We start from the raw sequence: 19,425 nt of genomic DNA on the forward strand, positions 1-19,425 counted from the left end.
GAATTGCTTCTATGGTTGCTGTTATTCTATGGTGCAGGTGGGCAAGGACTGGGTGTTTTTCTTGATACGCAATGTCTTTAACATAGGCTCAAAAGAAAAAGAAATCCAATGGAATCAAATCGGGACTGCGCGGTGGCCAAGCAATGGGACCTCCTCTACCTATCCATTTTTCTGGGAATAGGTTGTTGAGCACAGTCTGCACAATTGCTGCATAATGTAGCAGGGCACCATCCTGTTGAAAAATGAGGCCCTTTACATTCTCAATCTGGGGGAAACACAAATTTCTCTACCATATCCAAGTATAGCTCAACAATGCGATAATGCATGATGCTACACCAGGCACTGACTTTCGGACTGTTACGGACAAACTCCACCAGTTCTTGAAGATTTTCTGACCCCCACACCAGGCAATTCACAACTCCATGCACATGTAACATCGACTAATCAAAAAGAAAATACTTTGGAGATAGTTGTCATGTTCAGCAGTGAACTTCATTTCTGCGAACCGTAACATACACTATGCTTTTTCTTGTGGCGATGCCATTACTGCAGCATGACGCTGCTATCAGGTAGACAACATTTGAACTACAACTTGAATACTGTCACTTCATGAATATATCTTCAAAACGCCATCGTATGGTGGTGCAAATAAAAAATACTTGTGTTAGAAACCCGAAGTTCTTTTTTGGACACCTTGTATTATATTATATTAATATTTCAACTAAGTAATCAATTTTGTTAGCTATAAATTATGCAATAAATATCATTTCACACACATTTTAAGCTAAAGACTTTTCTCAAAAAAAAAAAAAAAGCTACAGCCAGAATAAAAAACATGAGCAATAACCATCATGCACATTGCACCCACAGAATTATCAGAATACTGTTATAGGCTCAAGCTCAGGTGCAAGAATGTTCAGCACTGCTGCCCCTTGGCTGGAAACAGCCAAAGCCAAGTTTAAATATCTCATGCAGTATGTGATGAGCCATAAAGGGTTTGTCTCTTTCATGCCCCCCCCCCCTCTCTCCTTTAGTGCTACACAGTGATCAACATTCATTTTACACAAATTATGGACTCTACAACCATGTTATAAATAATTATTTTAATTTCCCGACATTTCAACCTTCACATTAAGGTTATCATCTGGAGTATACACGGAAAAAAAGAAAACGGAGAAGCTACTTAAATCAGTCACTATATAACTGAAAGATACAGTTAAAAAATTACTTCTGCACTATGCTCATTCCCCAAGAATTTACGGTCTACCAAAGATTCACAAACAAAACACACCACTCCGGCCGACAGTCGAAGGTATAGACAGCCCCAATTATCACCTAGCCAAGAAACTAGTGTCAAAACTCAAGGTGTTACAAGTCATCCCCCCCCCCACCACCCATCCTATATTAAAAACAATATGTTGTAAACAAAATCAAAGACATCAACACTGGAAAAAAGATGATTTATTAGTCAGTTTTGATATCTCTGCCCTCTTTATGAATGTCCCAATCAATGACACAATCCTTTTACAGAACAAATTCCCTCCAGATATCACAGCGCTCTTTGCACATGTATTACGTTCTGGTTATTTTGTATGGCAAAACGCTTTCTACCTACAAGAAGAAGGCACAGCCATGGGTTCACCATTATCCCCCCACCCCCCCTCCTTTTGCTAACTTTTACATGGAACATTTTGAGCGACTTGCTTTAGGTTCCTCCCCTTTAAAACCCTAAGTCTGGCTTAGATACGTTGACGATTTTTTCGTGATCTCGGCCCATGGGCGCTAGACACTTTCCTCAGCCACCTAAACAAACAACACAAATGCATAATTCACAATTGAGATTGAAAAGCAGAACACACTTCCGTTTCTAGATACACTTGTCACACGTCTTCCTTCTGGTAGTCTTTCCTTCACAGTTTACCGGAAACCAACACGTACTGGCCAATATATACATATAAACTCCTACCACCACCAACACAAAAACTAGGGGTCATTAATACACTAAAAAACAGGGCTTTGAAGATTTGCTCCAATGAACAAGCACTTAAAGATGAATTAAAAGTTATTAACAATACCTTCCTAAAAAATGGTTACAGCCAAAATACTATCAACAAAATTCTGTACAAGATCTCACTTAAAAAACAAAAATAAACTAGACTACAATAAAACTGTAACCATTCCATACATTAAAGGGGATATCAGACAAAATAAAAATATTACAGAAATATTTTTATATATTCTTATGCAAAATAAGAATACTACAGAAATACAGCCTTTAAACCTCCTGCAAAATTAAAGAACTTGCTCAACTCATCCACTCCTGCCACTGGCCCACCCTGGAGTATACTGTATTCATTGCATCTGTAATTTGCCCTATATATATATATAGGGAAAACAGCACGCACAATTCCTATCAGAAAAAGGAATATAAACAATATATTAAATATAACTATGGTCAAACTGGTCTTTCTGATCATGTCCAGAACACTTTACATAGAACTGACTGGAAAAGCACCTGTTCTTTACATCACACCAAAACGTGGTATGAACATAAATTTAAGGAAGCCTGTGAGATTCTTATCAATCACCCTAATCTTAACAATAATGATGGTCTAAAAATCCCAAGAATATAATAGAAGGTACATATTTTGTCCACTTAACCTTTCTCTCTAAGAGTAAATTATAAATAGGACTATAAATCTAGTATAACAATTGTCATGTTAAATTAGGATATCGTTTTTACTGTAACCTCATGTTGGAGGCTTAATGGATTTTTTACAACACGTTAGACTCCTTCCTCAGTCATCTCAATAGTCTACATCCAAGAATCCAGTTCACTACGGAAAAGGAAAAGAACAATTGTTTACCCTTCCTAGACACCTTAGTCACACGCCTGCCTAATGATACACTTACCTTCACCGTATACAGAAAACCCACACACACAGGCAGATACATTCACAAACTCTCCCACCACCACCCCTCTCAACAATATGGCATTATTAAAACTCTGACCAAGAGAGCCGACAATCTTTGTTCCAGTGGAACCGCCCTCACTACTGAGCTTAACCACATACACAGCACTTTCCTCTCCAATGGCTACAGCGATCACAGTATCAAAAAAATAATCAACTCCTCCCCCATTCCCCGTCCTTCTCGTCAACAAGATTTTAAAAATGCCATCACCATACCCTATATCTGTGGCACATCCGAAAAAATAGCCAAGATACTAAAACAGTACAACCTACACACAGCATATAAGCCCCACCGCAAACTTGCTACCCTTATCCGTTCTACGAAAGATCAGCTCCCTCCTCTCTCTCTGCCTGGAGTTTACAAAGTACCCTGTTCCTGTAAGCTGGCGTACTTTGGACAGACAGGCAGATCAGCATCCATCCGTCTAGAGGAACACAAGTCTTACATCTTCAAATGCAACTATGGCCATTCAGGCTTGGCTGACCATGTTTTGGACACCACCCACAGGGTATCATGGAAGAAAACCACCATGCTCCACCACAGCAAATTCAAGAAAGAGAGACTTTTCTTAGAAACAGCAGCAGCTCTCAAAAACCAACCAAATCTCAATAAATATGGTTGCATTAAGCTTCCGAAGATTTGGGAAACACTCATCACCAGAGTTCCCACCTTACATTCCAGGCCACCTACTACTGCCCTTAGAAGGCGCTCTACCTAGATAGGACTTTAGTGTCACCCACGTGGTTGGGCTTAGTATTGTTTGTCATTTGTGTATATGTTACATTAATTGTTTTTGTAATCCCTGTAGATGTCCTAGTGACTAGGACGAAATATAGGAAGTATTAAATTCTATTTTAATGTTATAAAAAATCCATTAAGCCTCCAACATGATGTCCTCACAGCACTTAAGCCTCTACACACGTGCATGTTTTACTGTAACAAAACTATTTATGTGAAAGAATGTTTCTCTGATATTGTCTTAAACAGAATATAGCTTTCGTGTAGTTATTTTATTTTATTTCATTTCATTTATTTATTGTAATTTTATTTTCACTAGAGGTCAGGCCAGTAAAATAACCATTGATCAAATCATTGTCTCTTCAGCATACTGTGTGAAATGTAATTTAGCTTGTTTCTTTATATATGTGTGTATACTCCAGATGATGACCTTGATATGAAGATTGAAATGTCCAGAAATTAAAATAATTATTTATAACACGGTTGTAGAGTCCATAATTTGTGTAAAATTTCATACCCCCCCCTCCCTTACAAAACATACAAACTAGTCAGAGAATATTCATAATGACAAGATCGAGAAAGTATGAAGATATAATAACCTGTTGCAGCCAAGTCTACTTGACTGCAACAGGTTATTGAACCATATAAATGAAGACAAGATGCTATGATCTGTTTTGATATTATGTATTAAATCTTTTTGGTGAAATTTCTGTTCCCATCTGAGATGATTCTACAGTTTGGTTACAGTATATCTTGTGCTACACTAGAAAAAGCTACTTTGAGAGAACTGTTAAAAAGTTTAAGTTTTTATTTTTTAATAATTGGTTTTTAAAAAAAATCAGAATTTTTTTGTAGCTTTCTCTCTAAAGGTTCAAACTATTTAATACCAAGAACTGGAATACTGTTGCTGACAAATATCATCCAGTAGAATACCAAAAAGATTACTAGAGCACACACATAACTGAAGAATAAAAGCATATATATATATATATTTGTATACACACACGCACATACCTTTTTAAGTGTAGATCTTGATGGCTGTTGACTAAGAGAAGGAAAAGCAAGACTTGAAGAGATATTCTCCATTTCAGGATTGCTATTTGGAATATGAGCAAGAGCAACAGCCATAATACTATGAAATTCTTCATGCTTTCGTTGAAGATCCACAAGTTGTCTTTTTAACTGAGCATGAACTTCTGGGGATATGTTTTTTCTGTGAAATTAATATTTGTTAAAAAAAATTTTAAAAAAAACAGCTCTGCAAACTTAATATAATATCTTATACCAACTTTCTCAAAGACAGCTGGAAAACAACACTGAACTTAATAAAAATTATTGCTACATAATATATATAAAATAGTTTTATATTTAGTGCAATATATCTTGTCTGGAAATAGCTATCATCACAACAAATAGTATTAAGATATTACTCTCATTTAAATCTATTTAATATGAAACAGCTACATGTTTTCTCTGCCTTTTTTTCCCCCTGAGATCATCATCATCAGGGTGAATATCTAGCAACTAGAATGCACAAATCTAAACATATCTGTAATTTACTGAAAAGAATAAGCTACACTTTTTGATACAACCATTCAGAGCAGATTATACAGTTTCACCATTCTGAATAGCTCATGGCTACTGCACTGCGCTGCAAAACCAGATAAATGATTTTTGAATGTCACACCCATTCAGTCTGCTGTGAGCAAGCAACTTTGCTAGAATGCTTAAATAGATGAGAGATTACTTCTGAGATAAGGTATCAAAAACTGAGAGTCAATCTGTTTGCTGTAGAGATGAGCAGTGAGATATGGCTTACCTCTTTGTTATGATATTCACTTTCCCATATTTCAGAGCTTCTCCCAGTCTTACAACTGTAAGCCTTGTCACAAAAGCGCTAAATCAAAATACCAGGATATTTCTGAAAAAGAAACCTGCTTTAGAAGAGTTACATTTTTAACATTTCTGAACCAGTTTATAAGAAACTGATGCCTATTGTTTTGCAAGTACAGATATGATGTATTTTGGAATTGCATCTAAATATAGTACAGAAATAGTCTTTGTGGTTGCATGTTTTTCTATGTCTAGAAATTTACAGACAGGTCTTTTTACATTTAGAATAAACTAATGGCAGAGGTCAGCCCTTTTTTTCTTCTCCCAATATATGAATAGTCCTATTTTTTTAACATGGTGATAAGGAGAGGAAGACTGCAAAAGAGGTGGACAGACAACACAAAGAAATTTACCAACTTGAATTTACAACTGATGAAAGAAAAAGAAAAGAGATTAAGTGAGATAGAGTCTTTGTTCACAAGATCATCAAGAGTCAGACACGACTGCATGGTTCATAACAAATAATACTCAGCTGAGCTTTTGTCAAGGAGTGGTGAAAAGAGCTATAGGAGGAAGATACTGCATATATAAATGAGTTGGTTTTCTAAACATTCCGCATTCCCTAATTTTTAAATGATTACCATGTTTAGTAAGGGAAGTTGGTTGTCCTTTCTGTTTTAATGAGATTTTGTGTCAAGACCGCTTAAAAAAAAAATCAAGTTGTTCAGATCATTCGAAAGTATAATGGATCATCATCGTCATCATCATCATACGTATCAAGGATTTAGGCCTAGGTATGGCCTGTTCGCCTTAGAAGTCATCGTTGAATCGTTTAAGAGGACGTCCTGGTTTTCTTTTTCCTAATGGCTTGTACTTTAAGGCTTGTTTTGGTAATCTTTCTGTTTTCATTCTTTGAACATGTTCCATCCATCTATGTTTATATTTTTTAATTTTTTCAATTACTGGTTCTTGGTTTAATTCTTTCATAATATCTTCGTTTCTTTTGTGATCAAATAGGGTATACTTTGCAGTTTTTCTCATAAACTTCATTTCTGCTGTTGTTAATCTTTGTTTGTCTTTTTGTTTTATTGTCCAGATTTCGCTTCCATACATTAAGACCGGTAGGGCTAATGTATTGTATACTTTTAGTCTGGTTTGTTTTTGAACTAGGTTTGGTTTAAATATAGAGTTAATTACTCCTGTTATTTTTAAATATTTTGCAATTTTTATGTTTATATCTTTTTCATTTTCATAAGTGATCATACATCCTAGGTAGTTAAATGAATTCACCTGTTCTAAGATCTTGTTATCTAATACTATTTTAGTTCTTGCCTGGATCTTGTCCTTTAAAGGCCATAGTTTTTGATTTTTCCGTTGATATTATCATACCATAATCTTTGGATATCTCATTTAGATTTAAAATAGTTTTCTGTAAGTTATCTTCAGAATTTGTAATTATTATTTGGTCATCTGCAAAGAGGAGAGTGTTTAAGTTAACTGTAGGCGAAAGTTTAATTCCTTGATGTAAATTTTTACTCCATTTTATTATTATTACATTTAAGTAGATATTAAAAAGAGTTGCTGAGAGGGGACATCCCTGTCGGACCCCTTGGTTTATCTCTCTTGTATATGATAGGTCATGATTTAATCTTATTTGTATTTGATTATTTTCATATATACTTGTGACAGCTTTTAGGATATTATTTGGTATTTGTCTTTCTTTTAATATGTTAAATAATATGTTTCTTTTAACTTTGTCAAATGCTTTTTCAAAGTCAATAAATGCAATATGTGTTTCTAAATTATATTCTCTTCTTTTCTCTATTATTAATTTTAGGCAGAAGGCTGAGTCTATACATGATCGTCCTTTTCTAAATCCATTTTGTACCTCTAGAATAAAGTTTTCGGAATATTTCATTAGTTTGTTATTTAAGATTCTGCTGTATATTTTGTAACATGAATTTAGTATACTGATACCTCTATAGTTTTTAGGGTCATCTCTGTTACCTTTCTTAAAGATAGGAATCACAATTGCTTTTTTCCATTCTATTGGGGGGATACCAGTTGAGTAAATTTTATTTAAAAATAATAAGAGTCTTCCTTTGAATCTTGTTCCTGCGTATTTATATAGTTCTGAACCTAGCTTATCTTCTCCAGGTGATTTTCCGTTTCTTGTTTCTTTCAGGCTGATTTCTAATTCTTCTTCAGTTATTTCCTTTTCATGTTCGTTAATTGTTTGCCAGTTGTCTTTTTTAAAATATTTGTCTGCCCACAGTTCTGTGTAGTAATTTAGAAATTCTTCTAATTTCAATTCAGTGTTTAATTTTATGTTTTCTTTGGTATCTGCATTTAGGTGTTTCAAAATCTTATATACATTGGGTCTTATTTTATATAAATCATGCTCTAAATTAGAAACAAATTTATTCCATGATTCTCTATGTCTTTTTCTGACTTCTCTTTTAGCTATGGCTCTTATTATTTTATATTCTATTTCATCTTCTAATCTTTTACTGCTTAACCATTTGTGATAGGCTTCTTTTTTCTTTTTAATTATTTCTTTGATTGTATCATCCCATATCTTCAGATTTTTCTTTTATTGAATTTTTTGGTCTTTCCTAAGCTTTCATTTGCTGCTGCATTTAGTATCGTTTTTATATAGTTTTTATATTATTTACATTCTATTTTTATTTCTTCATTTTGTTTTATTTTATCTAGATACTGGTTAATTCTTTGTTCATATAGCCATTGTACATTTGTGTCATTCAATAGTCTAGTTTTATAAACAAATGTTTCAGTTTTTCTTTCTGTTCTTGTTACTTGTAGCCATTTAAGTGGTAATCTTAATTTTATTTTAACAAGGAAGTGGTCACTGCTTATTTCATATCCTCTGTGAACTCTAACATCTAGTGAAAATTTTGATGTCTTTTCATTTAATATGAAGTAATCTAATATTGATTTCCATCCTCTTGCTGCCCAAGTATATTTATGTATGTCTTTATGTTTATAGAAGGAATTCATTATTTTTAGGTTATTATAAACTACAAAGTCAATCAATTTTTTATCATTTCTGTTTAGAATGTGTTCTCCATGTATTCCTATATTATTATTAATTTTCGTGTTTCCAATTCTTGCATTTAAGTCTCCTGCTAAAATTATGTAATCCTTTTTATTTATTTTATCATATATGTTTTGTAGCTGATTATAAAAATCAATATTATCCTGTTCTCTTCCTTCTTCTGGGGCATATAAACCAATTATTGTTAAATAGCCTCTATCTATTTTTATTCTAGCTTCTATTATTCTTTCATTCCATAGTTTAATATTTTAACTGTTTTGAAAGGGAGTTATGAATCCAAATCATGACTCCTGCTTGTGCTCTTTGGTCTCTGTCGACTCCACTGTATATCACATTAAAATTTTCGGTTCTCATAGTTCCTTTCAATTTCTTTTTTGTTTCAGCGATTACTGCTATTTTAAAATTTCTTTCATTTAATAACTGGTCTAATTCTATTTCTTTATATGCTATTCCTCTTACATTCCAGTTTGCTATATGTATTATATTTTGTCGTTTCCATTTTCATTTTCCCTTTTCCATTCCAGGGTCATTTCCCATAGATTCAATCCGATTATCTTTTTCTGTCAGCTTACAAGTATGGTTATGTTCTCCATGTCAGGGGACTAACCTGACGATGGAATAGTTTAGTGGTAGGGCTGCTACCTTAAGGCTTCTGAAATCGCCTTCTTCCAAATTTAAACCCATAGGAGGAATAGGGTATATTGAAGGGGAAAGGGTAGATTATAGAAGAAATATAGTAAGGTTTATAGAGAGGGCATAGTTGTAAGGCCAGAAATGAAAAGACCCTAGGCCCTCGAGTACTCTAATAGCATAAGGGTCATAAAGTAAGGAGAGTTGGCTGATAAGGCCTTATAGGAAAGATTAAAGTAAGTGGATCTTCCTCAAAGTAGAAAAAGGAGAGGATAGATCCAGCTAGGGGGTCCATGGGAGTGCCGCTTCCCTTACAATCAAGATGATTGCCCCTTATGGCCCTGTTGGTCCACGAGTCCTTATTCAGTATATTCGGACCACCCCACCATATATATATATATATATACACACACACACACACACACACACACACACACACACACACACACATGCATGTACACACACACACATGGTGGGCTCCCCTATCTGCCACCCAGGGGACGTGCTCTCTAGGGGTTACAGGGTCCCCTGAGAGAAAGTATAATGCTAATAAGAAAAATATCCTAATGAGTCGGCATGTAAGTGATTCTCAGAACTTGAGAAGGTTGCTTTTCAAATCTCTCCACCCACAAGTTTACAGTCATTGGCAACAATAGAAACCTATAAATAATCTATATAGATTTTCTTAATCTCTTGATTAAGAAAATCCTGCAAAGCCATTTGAAGTAGAAAGACCAAATGCAGTGCTAAAAATGTTTTACTGTACCAAGTAAAAATCATCTATATGCAAAATGACTGCTGGTAATAATGATATAACATTGTAACTAAAATGTCAGAGTATTTGGCTTGAATTTTTGTGATTTTTCTACCTAATAAGAATGCTTCATGAAAATCAGTATAAAGTACTGACTCTTTCATTAGAGAAGAAATAGAGGACCTCATGCCTTTCACTATCAGGCAAAGGAGGCCAACCTTTGCACATCTTTGGCAAACTATATAACCTAGGGCAACAGGATGCCAAGTAGATTTTCTTTTGAAGATCATCTGTTTTATTTGGATTTGGAAATCCTGGGAATTGGATCAATATGATACTGCTGGAGTTTGCAGACTACTAGTATATGGTGTAATCTAGGAAAATGAGGGTGACCACTGGAGTACCTCAGCATTCTGCATTAGAACCACTCCTCTTTAATTTGTATATTAATGATATAGGGAAAGATTTAAAGGGGAAGAGATATTGTGTGCTGATGCAAAACTGGGGAGAGCAATAGTTGGTAAAAATACAGATATTCTGCAGGGTGATTTAATTAAATTGGCACTGTGGGCAAAGGATAATGATTGCCAATTTAATGTTGCAAAATGTAAGGTTATGCACTTTGAGTTGTAAAGGTTACATATGGTGTCACATATTGATGGTACTGGATTGCAGGAAACTGATGAGGCTAGGAAATTGGGAATAATGATGGGAAGAAAGTTGAAGTTCAGAAGGCATATTGCAAAAGTTAGAAAAATAGCTGTAAGGATTACTTGGATGTTGAAAAACAAACAAGTAAAGATAGGGAAGTAATTATGCCTCTCTTTATAAGGCTATGATTTGGCCACATCTTGACTACTGCGCACAGATTTGGTCACCTTGGTTTCTTAATCAGGAGGTGGTAGAGAGGATTCAGAAATGAGTGATTAAGTTGGTGACAGGTCTGTGGAATGCTCTCTGTGAGGATAGGGTGAAGGTATGTGGATTACAAAGTTTAACTGATATGCTGAAAAGGGGGGGGCATGATAGAATCTTATAAGATATTAAAGGAGTTTTTCAATATACAACAAATAGAGAACTAGGGGGTCATTCATGGAAGTTGGGTAAGGGTGTGTGGACTAGATTTTTTGTGTGAAGAGTGGTGAATGAATGGAATGGATTGACAAAATTAGTTGTGAGTTCCCTAACAGTGAATGAGTTTAAGGAGAGGTATGATAGGTTTTGTGTATGTAATAGTTAGTTTGGGTCTCCAATGATGAGTCACCAAACTCCATGGTGAGACAGTAAAATAATAATAATATTCAAAACATTGAACAAAACTTCAATCATGAATTTACTTAATTCACTGAAAACCATTTCTCCAAATTTCTATCTTAAGCAAGTTAAGAACTAGTCATAATAGAAGTATTGAATGTTTATTTTTTAAGAAGCTATTCCAAAAATTTTGACTCTTTAAATATTTTAAGATATTTAAAAAAAATTTAAGACAAAATTTGTTGAGTTAAAGGTTAAATTTTTTTTGAAGTTCTTTTTTTAATTTGCAAATGCACTTGATTACAATTAAAGAAATATATTATCCTTAATTGAGAGAATGCCAAAAAATTGCCATTCTCTCAACATGTCACCATTTCCTGGAATTCTCAGGATGAAGAAAGCTGCATACAAAGAGAAATCCTACTGTCCACTTTTTTTTTAATTGAGAATTTTTTTTTTGTTCATTAATTTCTTTGTTTTCTTATGAATGAACCAAGTGCTATTATTATTCTTTTCTATGTAAGTGACAGAATCCAGTAGAAGAAGGTAATAATAGTTTCATACTTTGTAGTCTTCATGATTACTGATGCATCTTTTATCTGTTTTGACAGTAAGAATCAAAAGGATTGCTGCTGTTGTTTTCTCCAAACTGTCATTTTTCTAGAATGCTCGAAGGTGTTAACAGTGAACTCTATATTCAAAATTAACATTTCTCTATGATTTAAATCAAAATTCAATTCACTATTGCTATAGAATAGGATACATTCCCTTTCTAAACACCATAATCAAGAAAAAAGGAAGGAGATAAACCATTTATTAGAAACCCCAATGATGTAGGTTAATATCTCCATGTTAGCTTTTTTTCACCACTCTCAACAAAAGTTCATCGCAATATTACTGTCATGTTAAAAAATAGGCTAGTCATATTTTTAGAGGAATACAAGGCAAGACTTTCTCTATAATTAGTTAATTTCTAAAATTTATTTGTCAGCGGCCAGATTGGTTTGAAAGCACCAGTTCTCGTCTGATCACTGAAGTAAACCTGAGCCCAGTTAGTACTTGGGTGGGTACTATCTAGGAACCCTAGGTGCTGCTGGCATTAATTATTTGCCAGCCTGGTTGGCTGAGTGGTTAGCGTATCTGCTCTCCAGCCAAACGGCTGCGGGTTCAAATCCCACCATGGGCATGGATGTTGTTATGTTTGGTGTAGTCAGTTGGTGATTTGAGTAGTGGAGCTGTAGAGCAGGTGCCCTCCCTCGATTAGTCCTTGGACTCCCTGGAGGTGTCAAATAATAATAATAAATTTTTATACTCAGAAAAGTCATCAGAGATTTAAGACACAAGCTATATTTTACAATACATAGATGCAATTTCAAAGTACATTGTGTTTTATACTACAAAACAAGCACTGGCATTCTCTTATAAACCAAATCACAAACTTCAAAGACAGTATTCCTTTCTAGAAGTATTATCTTAATACCTATAAAATTTACTATTCTTGTAACAAGGCTTATGGAGATTGAAGTGGAATGAATCTATGAAACTTAGGAAAGAGAGCACAACAATATTGTTCATGTCTTTGCAAAAAAAAAAAAACTGCAATAAACAGGAATCTATCTCATTTTACATGTTTAAAAAGTACTTATCTAGAGTCTTCTTATATCTTCTGTCTCATAATCCCATCCCATCTAGACCATGGTTTTCCTCTGAATTCTAATAACTATTGTAGGATATCTATATTAAAATTCAGGTATCCCACAATTAAAAATGAATTAAGTTAGTAATAAGACATTTTATAAAAGTAATTATTTAAACATTTGTTTCTCTTTGTATGCCACAAGCAAATTGTTTTGCAATGTTATTCTTATCTTTGGTTACTGAAGTCTCACTTAGATGTAAAATAAATTATATCTGTTGTCAGAGGATAATTATAATTTTGTATGAGCTGTCAAAAGTTTGTAATGTTGGTTCTGTTATGCAGATGAACATTGTTTTCAAAATGTTAGTGATGAGGAAAGCAATGGTAACTGGTGTATTTTTGGAAGTGATTAAATGAACCTACCTCAGTTCTTAAAAGACTGTAAAATGAACTGTCATTCATTACGAAATTATAATTAAATAAACATTTCTGCACTGTAAAAAATGAACTTTGTCATTTAAAGTATAACACTGAAAGTAATAATTTGCTATGTATTTCTGAGCATGCTAAGAAAAGAACATTGTTGAATGATGCTAAGCATTCAGCTGTTTAGGGGAGTACAAAAGAACACAGAAGGGGAAAGTTTCTGTGTCTTCCATATATATATATATATATATATACAGTATATGAACACTGACCAGAAATTTGAAGAAAGTTAGCAAATGGAAGACTGATAGAGGATATCCTTGTATAAAGAGATAAGTGTGAAGTTTTTTATAGTAATTAATCCATATAGGATTTATTCCAATTATAGCTAAATGGAACTTTATTGATTTCCAGTTCATGTAGAAATGGGTTCAATAAAGATCGTTTTACTTAGCATTCTCATGCTGAATGTCCACTATTAGAAATAAACTTTTCAGCATGACAAGTTTATTTCTAACAGTTTATGTGGTTTTAGTTATTTCTTGAAGCTTTCACAGAGAAGACAGATTTGCTGTGAAGTGTTAAAACTGCTGAAGTTTTAAAAAGAATGTTGAGCTTTCACATAGAAAATTAATTCATTCTAAAGTGATAAAATTGTCGATATAGTTTTTAGTGTATTCAGTGGAGATTACTGTTACTTTCATATAGAAAGTGAAGTTACTGAAGTGCACTGGATGAAGACAAGATATGTTTGCTTTCTTCAGTGTTCTGTGATTTTAAGATGCAAGAATTTGATTGGCTTATAGTGCTGTCATATAGACAGCAGTTTTTATGCTAATCTTTCTCCAGTGTAAATTCAAAAAGGAATAAAAAGTTTCTATAGGAAGCAAGAGACTGAATTCCAGAAGTTATGTCCATATAGGTTAATTGTTAGTTTATGCAACTGAAAAGAATTTGTGCACATTAAAGTGATTTTCTGATCTAACTCGAGATTATATTCAGTCTCCATAATTTGTCTGAAATGAAGATTACATTCAGTTATTCACTTGCATAGTTCAGTAGTTGATTTTATGTTGTATATATTTGTGTTCTTTTATAAATTAAAGATTTTTATTTTAGTTATGAGGTATTTGAAGAATAGGTTAAGATACATAGTTGCATAGGAATTTTTATTATTATTTAACAGCATCTCCACGGAGTCCAGAGATTCATCATAGGCAACCCAAATTAACCATTACACATAAATCTTATCATACCTCTCATTGAATCCATTCACCATCAGAGAACTTGCAAACAATTCTGGCAATCCATTCCACTCACTCACCACTCGACATGTAAAAAATTCTGTTCTGCACACAGTCCCTGCTAACAACACTCTTACACAACTTCCACAGATGGCCCCCTAGTTCTCTGACTATTCGTCATATATTGAAAAATTTCAGTTGCATCAATTTTATAAAACCCCTTTAATATCTTAAAAGTTTCTATCATGTCCCAATCTTTTCCACCTATAATCTAAACTTTGTAACCCACGAACCCTCAACCTATCCTCTTATGGAGCATTCCATAGACCTGTCACCATCTTGATCACTCGTCTCTGAATCCTCTCTATCACCTCCTGGTACACAAAAAACCCAGATAATCAAATTTTTGCACAGTAGTCAAGATGGGGCCTTAAAAAGAGGGATAATAACTTCCCTATCTTGTTAGCATGTTTTACAACATCCAAGTAATCTTTTGAGCTATTTTACCAACTTTTGCAATATGATCTCTGAACTTCAATTCTTTGTCCACCATTATCCCAAAGTCCCTAGCCACATCAATTTCCTGCAATCCAATACCATCAATATGATACACCATTGCAACCTTTTCAACCCAAAGTGCATAACCTTATATTTTGCAATATTAATTCTTGTAGAGAGGCTTATACGCTGGTTAGACATGATAACTAATAATTAAGGAATTGACAGCATGGAACTAGAAATATAAATTAAATAAACTTTAATATATACTTTCTGATATTTCGACAAACGTCACGTTGCCATCTTCTTGGGAACTTAATACAAAGACAAGCGCATGCAAGTACTACATAACAGTAAATGAGAACAGAAGCTAGGAAGCTACTGTTTTCCTAAAGTCCTGATGGTGGCCCCCTGGCAGGCTATATTGGTAGTTCTTGGCCTTTGGGCTGAAGTTCTTCTGATAAATGTTTCCCAAATTTGGGGCAGTCTCATGCATCCAAATTTGTTGAGGTTTGGCATGTTCCTAAGGGCTGAAGCTGATTCCAAGAATAGTCTTTCATATTTGAACTCGCTGCGGTGTATTACTGTGGCTTTCTTCCATCTTATTCTGTGGCAAGTATCCAAGTATCCAGAGCGTGGTCTGCAAGCCCAGAGGGGCTGTACTGGTGAAATATTTGCAACATTAAATTGACAATCATTGGTTGGCGAATTTGTGCTCCTGTGAAATTGGTGATTTTTGTCTGTTTTTATTGTGTGTTCCCTTAGAATTAGTGTTTCATAATATACTAGTGTAGATTTTAGTGTGTTTTTTTTAGTGTATTTAGTATTTTATCACATTTTTTTTATTAGATATTTCAATATTTAGTATACGTTTGAAATGGTGCCAAAAAGGGCAAGAAAAGTAATGCTAAAAAAATTAAAAAAAAAAAAAAAAATGGTGCAGACGAGAACATGAAGGTTAGCCCTGCTAACGAGGTTATTGAGGAGGCTAATGAAATGAATTAACCTCCAAAATAGCGAAGCTGAAGCAGATCAGAGAGATGATGCAGGAATTGAAAAAGTCGAGGGGCGTTTAAATGAACAGAGGGAGAAAAAGAAAATTAAACAGGAAAGTAAGAAACAACAAAGCAAGGAAACAGGTAAGTCAGGAAATAATGAAAATCAGGTAAGTGACGTTAGTAAAAAGAAAGAAGTTATTCAGTATGGTGACTCTATAATAAATCATGCTATAGATGAGCGAGTTATAATATCGAGTTTTCCTGGAGCGAAATTAAGAATATCATCATCATCATCATCATCATCAAATTCCTGCCATGTACCCTCAAGGGGTGTACAGGATATGACAGTACTACATGAAAAAATTACATCATTACTAACTTCCTATCTACAATTTTCCTCCAAATCAGTCTGTTACTTGTCAAGACTCCAACATTATCAGATCTTATATTTCTATCGTCTAAGGCACTTTGTACCGTATCAATCCACCTATATCTTGGTCTTCCTCTGGGTCGTTTTCCTGCCAACCTGGCAGAGAACACTTGTTTTGCTAATCTTTCCTCTCCCATTCTATTTAAGTGACCATACCATCTGAGATTAGCTCTGCTAACACATTCCTGGATGCTGACAATGTCAAGTTCTTTCCTAATATCCTCATTTTTAATATGATATTGCCATTGATGCCATCTGTTCACGCCTCTAATCTTTCTCAGGACTCTCATATCTGCGGTCTCTAGTCTTTGGTCAAGTGTTTTACTTCTGACCCAGCTCTCAGATCCATAAGTTAAAATTGGTTTGAACACAGTCTTGTATACAGCTAATTTAGTGTCCCGACTAATTTCTTTCTTATTCCATATGAATTTATTCAATTGACTTCCCACGATACCAGCTTTGCTGATTCTGTTGTCTATTTCTATATTTAGTTTACCATCTTCAGTAAAAATTGTGCCTAAGTAGCTGAAATGTTTTACTTGTTCCACAGGTTCTCCATTCACAACACAGTTGACATTTTCAATGATTCTGCCTATTTTCATTGTCTTTGTCTTTTTATTGCTGACCTTCATACCATATCTATTACAACAGCTATTCAATTTAGTCAGAGAATCTTGCAGACTTGTAACGGATTTATTTAGAAGTATAACATCGTCTGCATAAAGCAAAGAGCTGACATTAACATTTCCAATTCTGATATCAGGTTTAATACCACATTCCTTCATAATGTGATCCATATAGATAATGAATAACAGAGGGGATAATGTACATCCTTGTCTCACACCAGATTTAACATTAAACCATCTTCCTGTACTTCCTTCAATTCTAACTGCTGACTCACAACTCAAATAAAGACTAAGTATTGCTTGATATAATGCCCCATTGACACCATATAACTGCAGCGTATTGAATAGCTTCTCTCTTGGCACCTTGTCATATGCCTTTTCCAAATCGACAAAACTTAAATACAGATCTTTGTTATATTCCCATGCTTTCTCGACTATTTGTCGTAAAGTGAAGATCTGATCCTGACAGCCTCTATTTGGCCTGAATCCAGCTTGTTCTTCACCAAGCTTTTCTTCCACAATTCTTCTCAACCGTTTCTCAAGTATACTTGCATAGATCTTGCCAGGAACACTCAGTAGGGAAATACCTCTGTAATTCTCACATTCAGTTTTATTTCCCTTTTTATATATGGGTACTATGAGAGCTCTACTCCAATCATCGGGAATTCGTCCCTCTGTCCAGGCTTTCTGAACTATGCAGTGCAGCCACTGTAAGACTCTTATACCACCATACTTGAGCATTTCTGGTCGAATATCATCTACTCCTGCTGCCTTTCCACATTTCAAGCCTTTGATGGCTTTTTCTACTTCAAGTATGGATATGTATTCCTGACTGCATGCCTGGTCAGTGTTTTTTATCACTGTGCTGTCATCACTGCTTGTTTCATTTAGCAGTTTTTCAAAGTAATTACTCCATACTTCAAGGATATCTTTTTCTCCTGTTTTCATTTCACCTTTATCATCTCTAATTCCTTTTACAGCACTCTTTCCTCCATTCCTAAGTTTCTTCAACAACCTCCAGAATATTTTGCCACCTTCTTGATATTTATTTTCTATATTCTTGCCAAAGTCCTCCCATGACTTTTGTTTAGCTAGTTTTACACACTGTTTAGCTTTCTTACATTTGTCTCTGTATTCTGTAAGAGTAAAAGCTGACTTATTTGCCAGGAACTTTTGATATGCTTTCTTCTTTTCCTTCACTGCCTCTTTAACTTCCTGTGTCCACCAGGGAGTTCTGATTTTTTTATCTTTGCACACCACCTCACCACATGCCTCTCTGGCAGAATCAATCAATGTTTCCTTCAGAGTTTGCCACTGAATCTCCAAGGTTTGATTCCTGTTCTCAAACTCTTTCATTTTCTTTTCAATAATATTTCTGTATTTTAGTCTACAGTTTACATCTGAGAGCTGCTCAACTTTTATTCGCTTTAAAACTTTCTTACATGTTATTCTTTTCAATATGAAATTCAATTTTATCCTGCTCAAGACTAAATAGTGATCACTTCCAATTTCAAATCCTCTGTACACTCTGGTGTCCTGCACCAGGGAGAAAACATCACTATCAACAATAACATAGTCAATGAGACTTTTCTTATTCCTAGCCTCTTCTCTCCATGTGAATTTGTGCACATTTTTATGTTGGAACATGGTGTTAGTAATAACCAGTCCATGTCCTGAGCAGAAATCCAACAGATATTTGCCATTATTATTAGCTTTGCTCTTTTCTCCAAATTTTCCCAAAATATTTTTGTATGTCTCACAATCATTTCCTACTCTACTATTTAGATCCCCAACAAGGACCAACTTTTCCTTTTTCATTGTGTCAGTTGCTTTTTCTAAAGCCTCAAAAAATTCCTCCACTTCTACCTTAGTAGAACCTTCTGTGGGTCCATAGGCACAAATAAGTCTCATTGTCCAGTTCCCCATTCTCATATTTGCCCACATTACTCTACTTGAGACTGACTGCCATTCAAGAAGATTAGCCTCGTATTTTGTGTTGAATACTATGGCTACTCCTTCTTTTCCTTGATTGTTATTGCCTGAATATAACATTTTGTATTTATTGCTCCGAAAAATCTCACCAGTTTTGGTCTTTTTTGTTTCAGTCACCCCTATTATGTCGATCTGGTACTTATCTAATTCCTCAGCTAGCTCCATTTCTTTGCCATTCAGGCTTCTTACGTTGATAGTACCGATCTTTAACTCTGGTGATGTTGAGTTGGGGTTTGTTTTCAGATTTGTTTTCAGATTTGTTCCAGTAGCTGACTTTTCGCTGTTCGCCCTGGTTCCCTGGCGAAAACAACGGG

General features: G+C 34.5%; 1 protein-coding gene across 6 annotated transcripts in view; it reads right to left on the reverse strand.

The window, feature by feature from the left end:
• The window catches only part of LOC150108406 (centrosomal protein of 83 kDa-like), a 300,734-nt gene that overhangs the window by 68,821 nt on the left and 212,488 nt on the right, over positions 1-19,425 (reverse strand). For 5 of the 6 annotated variants that reach the window (XM_090390751.1, XM_090390750.1, XM_090390748.1 and 2 more), the window contains one exon: positions 4,726-4,924. In XM_090390751.1, the coding sequence (XP_090246877.1) occupies positions 4,726-4,924 (199 nt within the window). Of the gene's footprint in view, positions 1-4,725; positions 4,925-5,530; positions 5,633-19,425 lie in introns of those variants that run through there. The other variant, XR_016548132.1, reaches the window with a different exon arrangement.

The sequence above is a fragment of the Typopeltis vanoorti genome, chromosome 3 (assembly GCF_054136105.1).
Source record: "Typopeltis vanoorti isolate ZY-2024b chromosome 3, IOZ_Tvanoo_1.0, whole genome shotgun sequence".
Classification (NCBI taxonomy): Eukaryota; Metazoa; Arthropoda; class Arachnida; order Uropygi; family Thelyphonidae; genus Typopeltis; species Typopeltis vanoorti.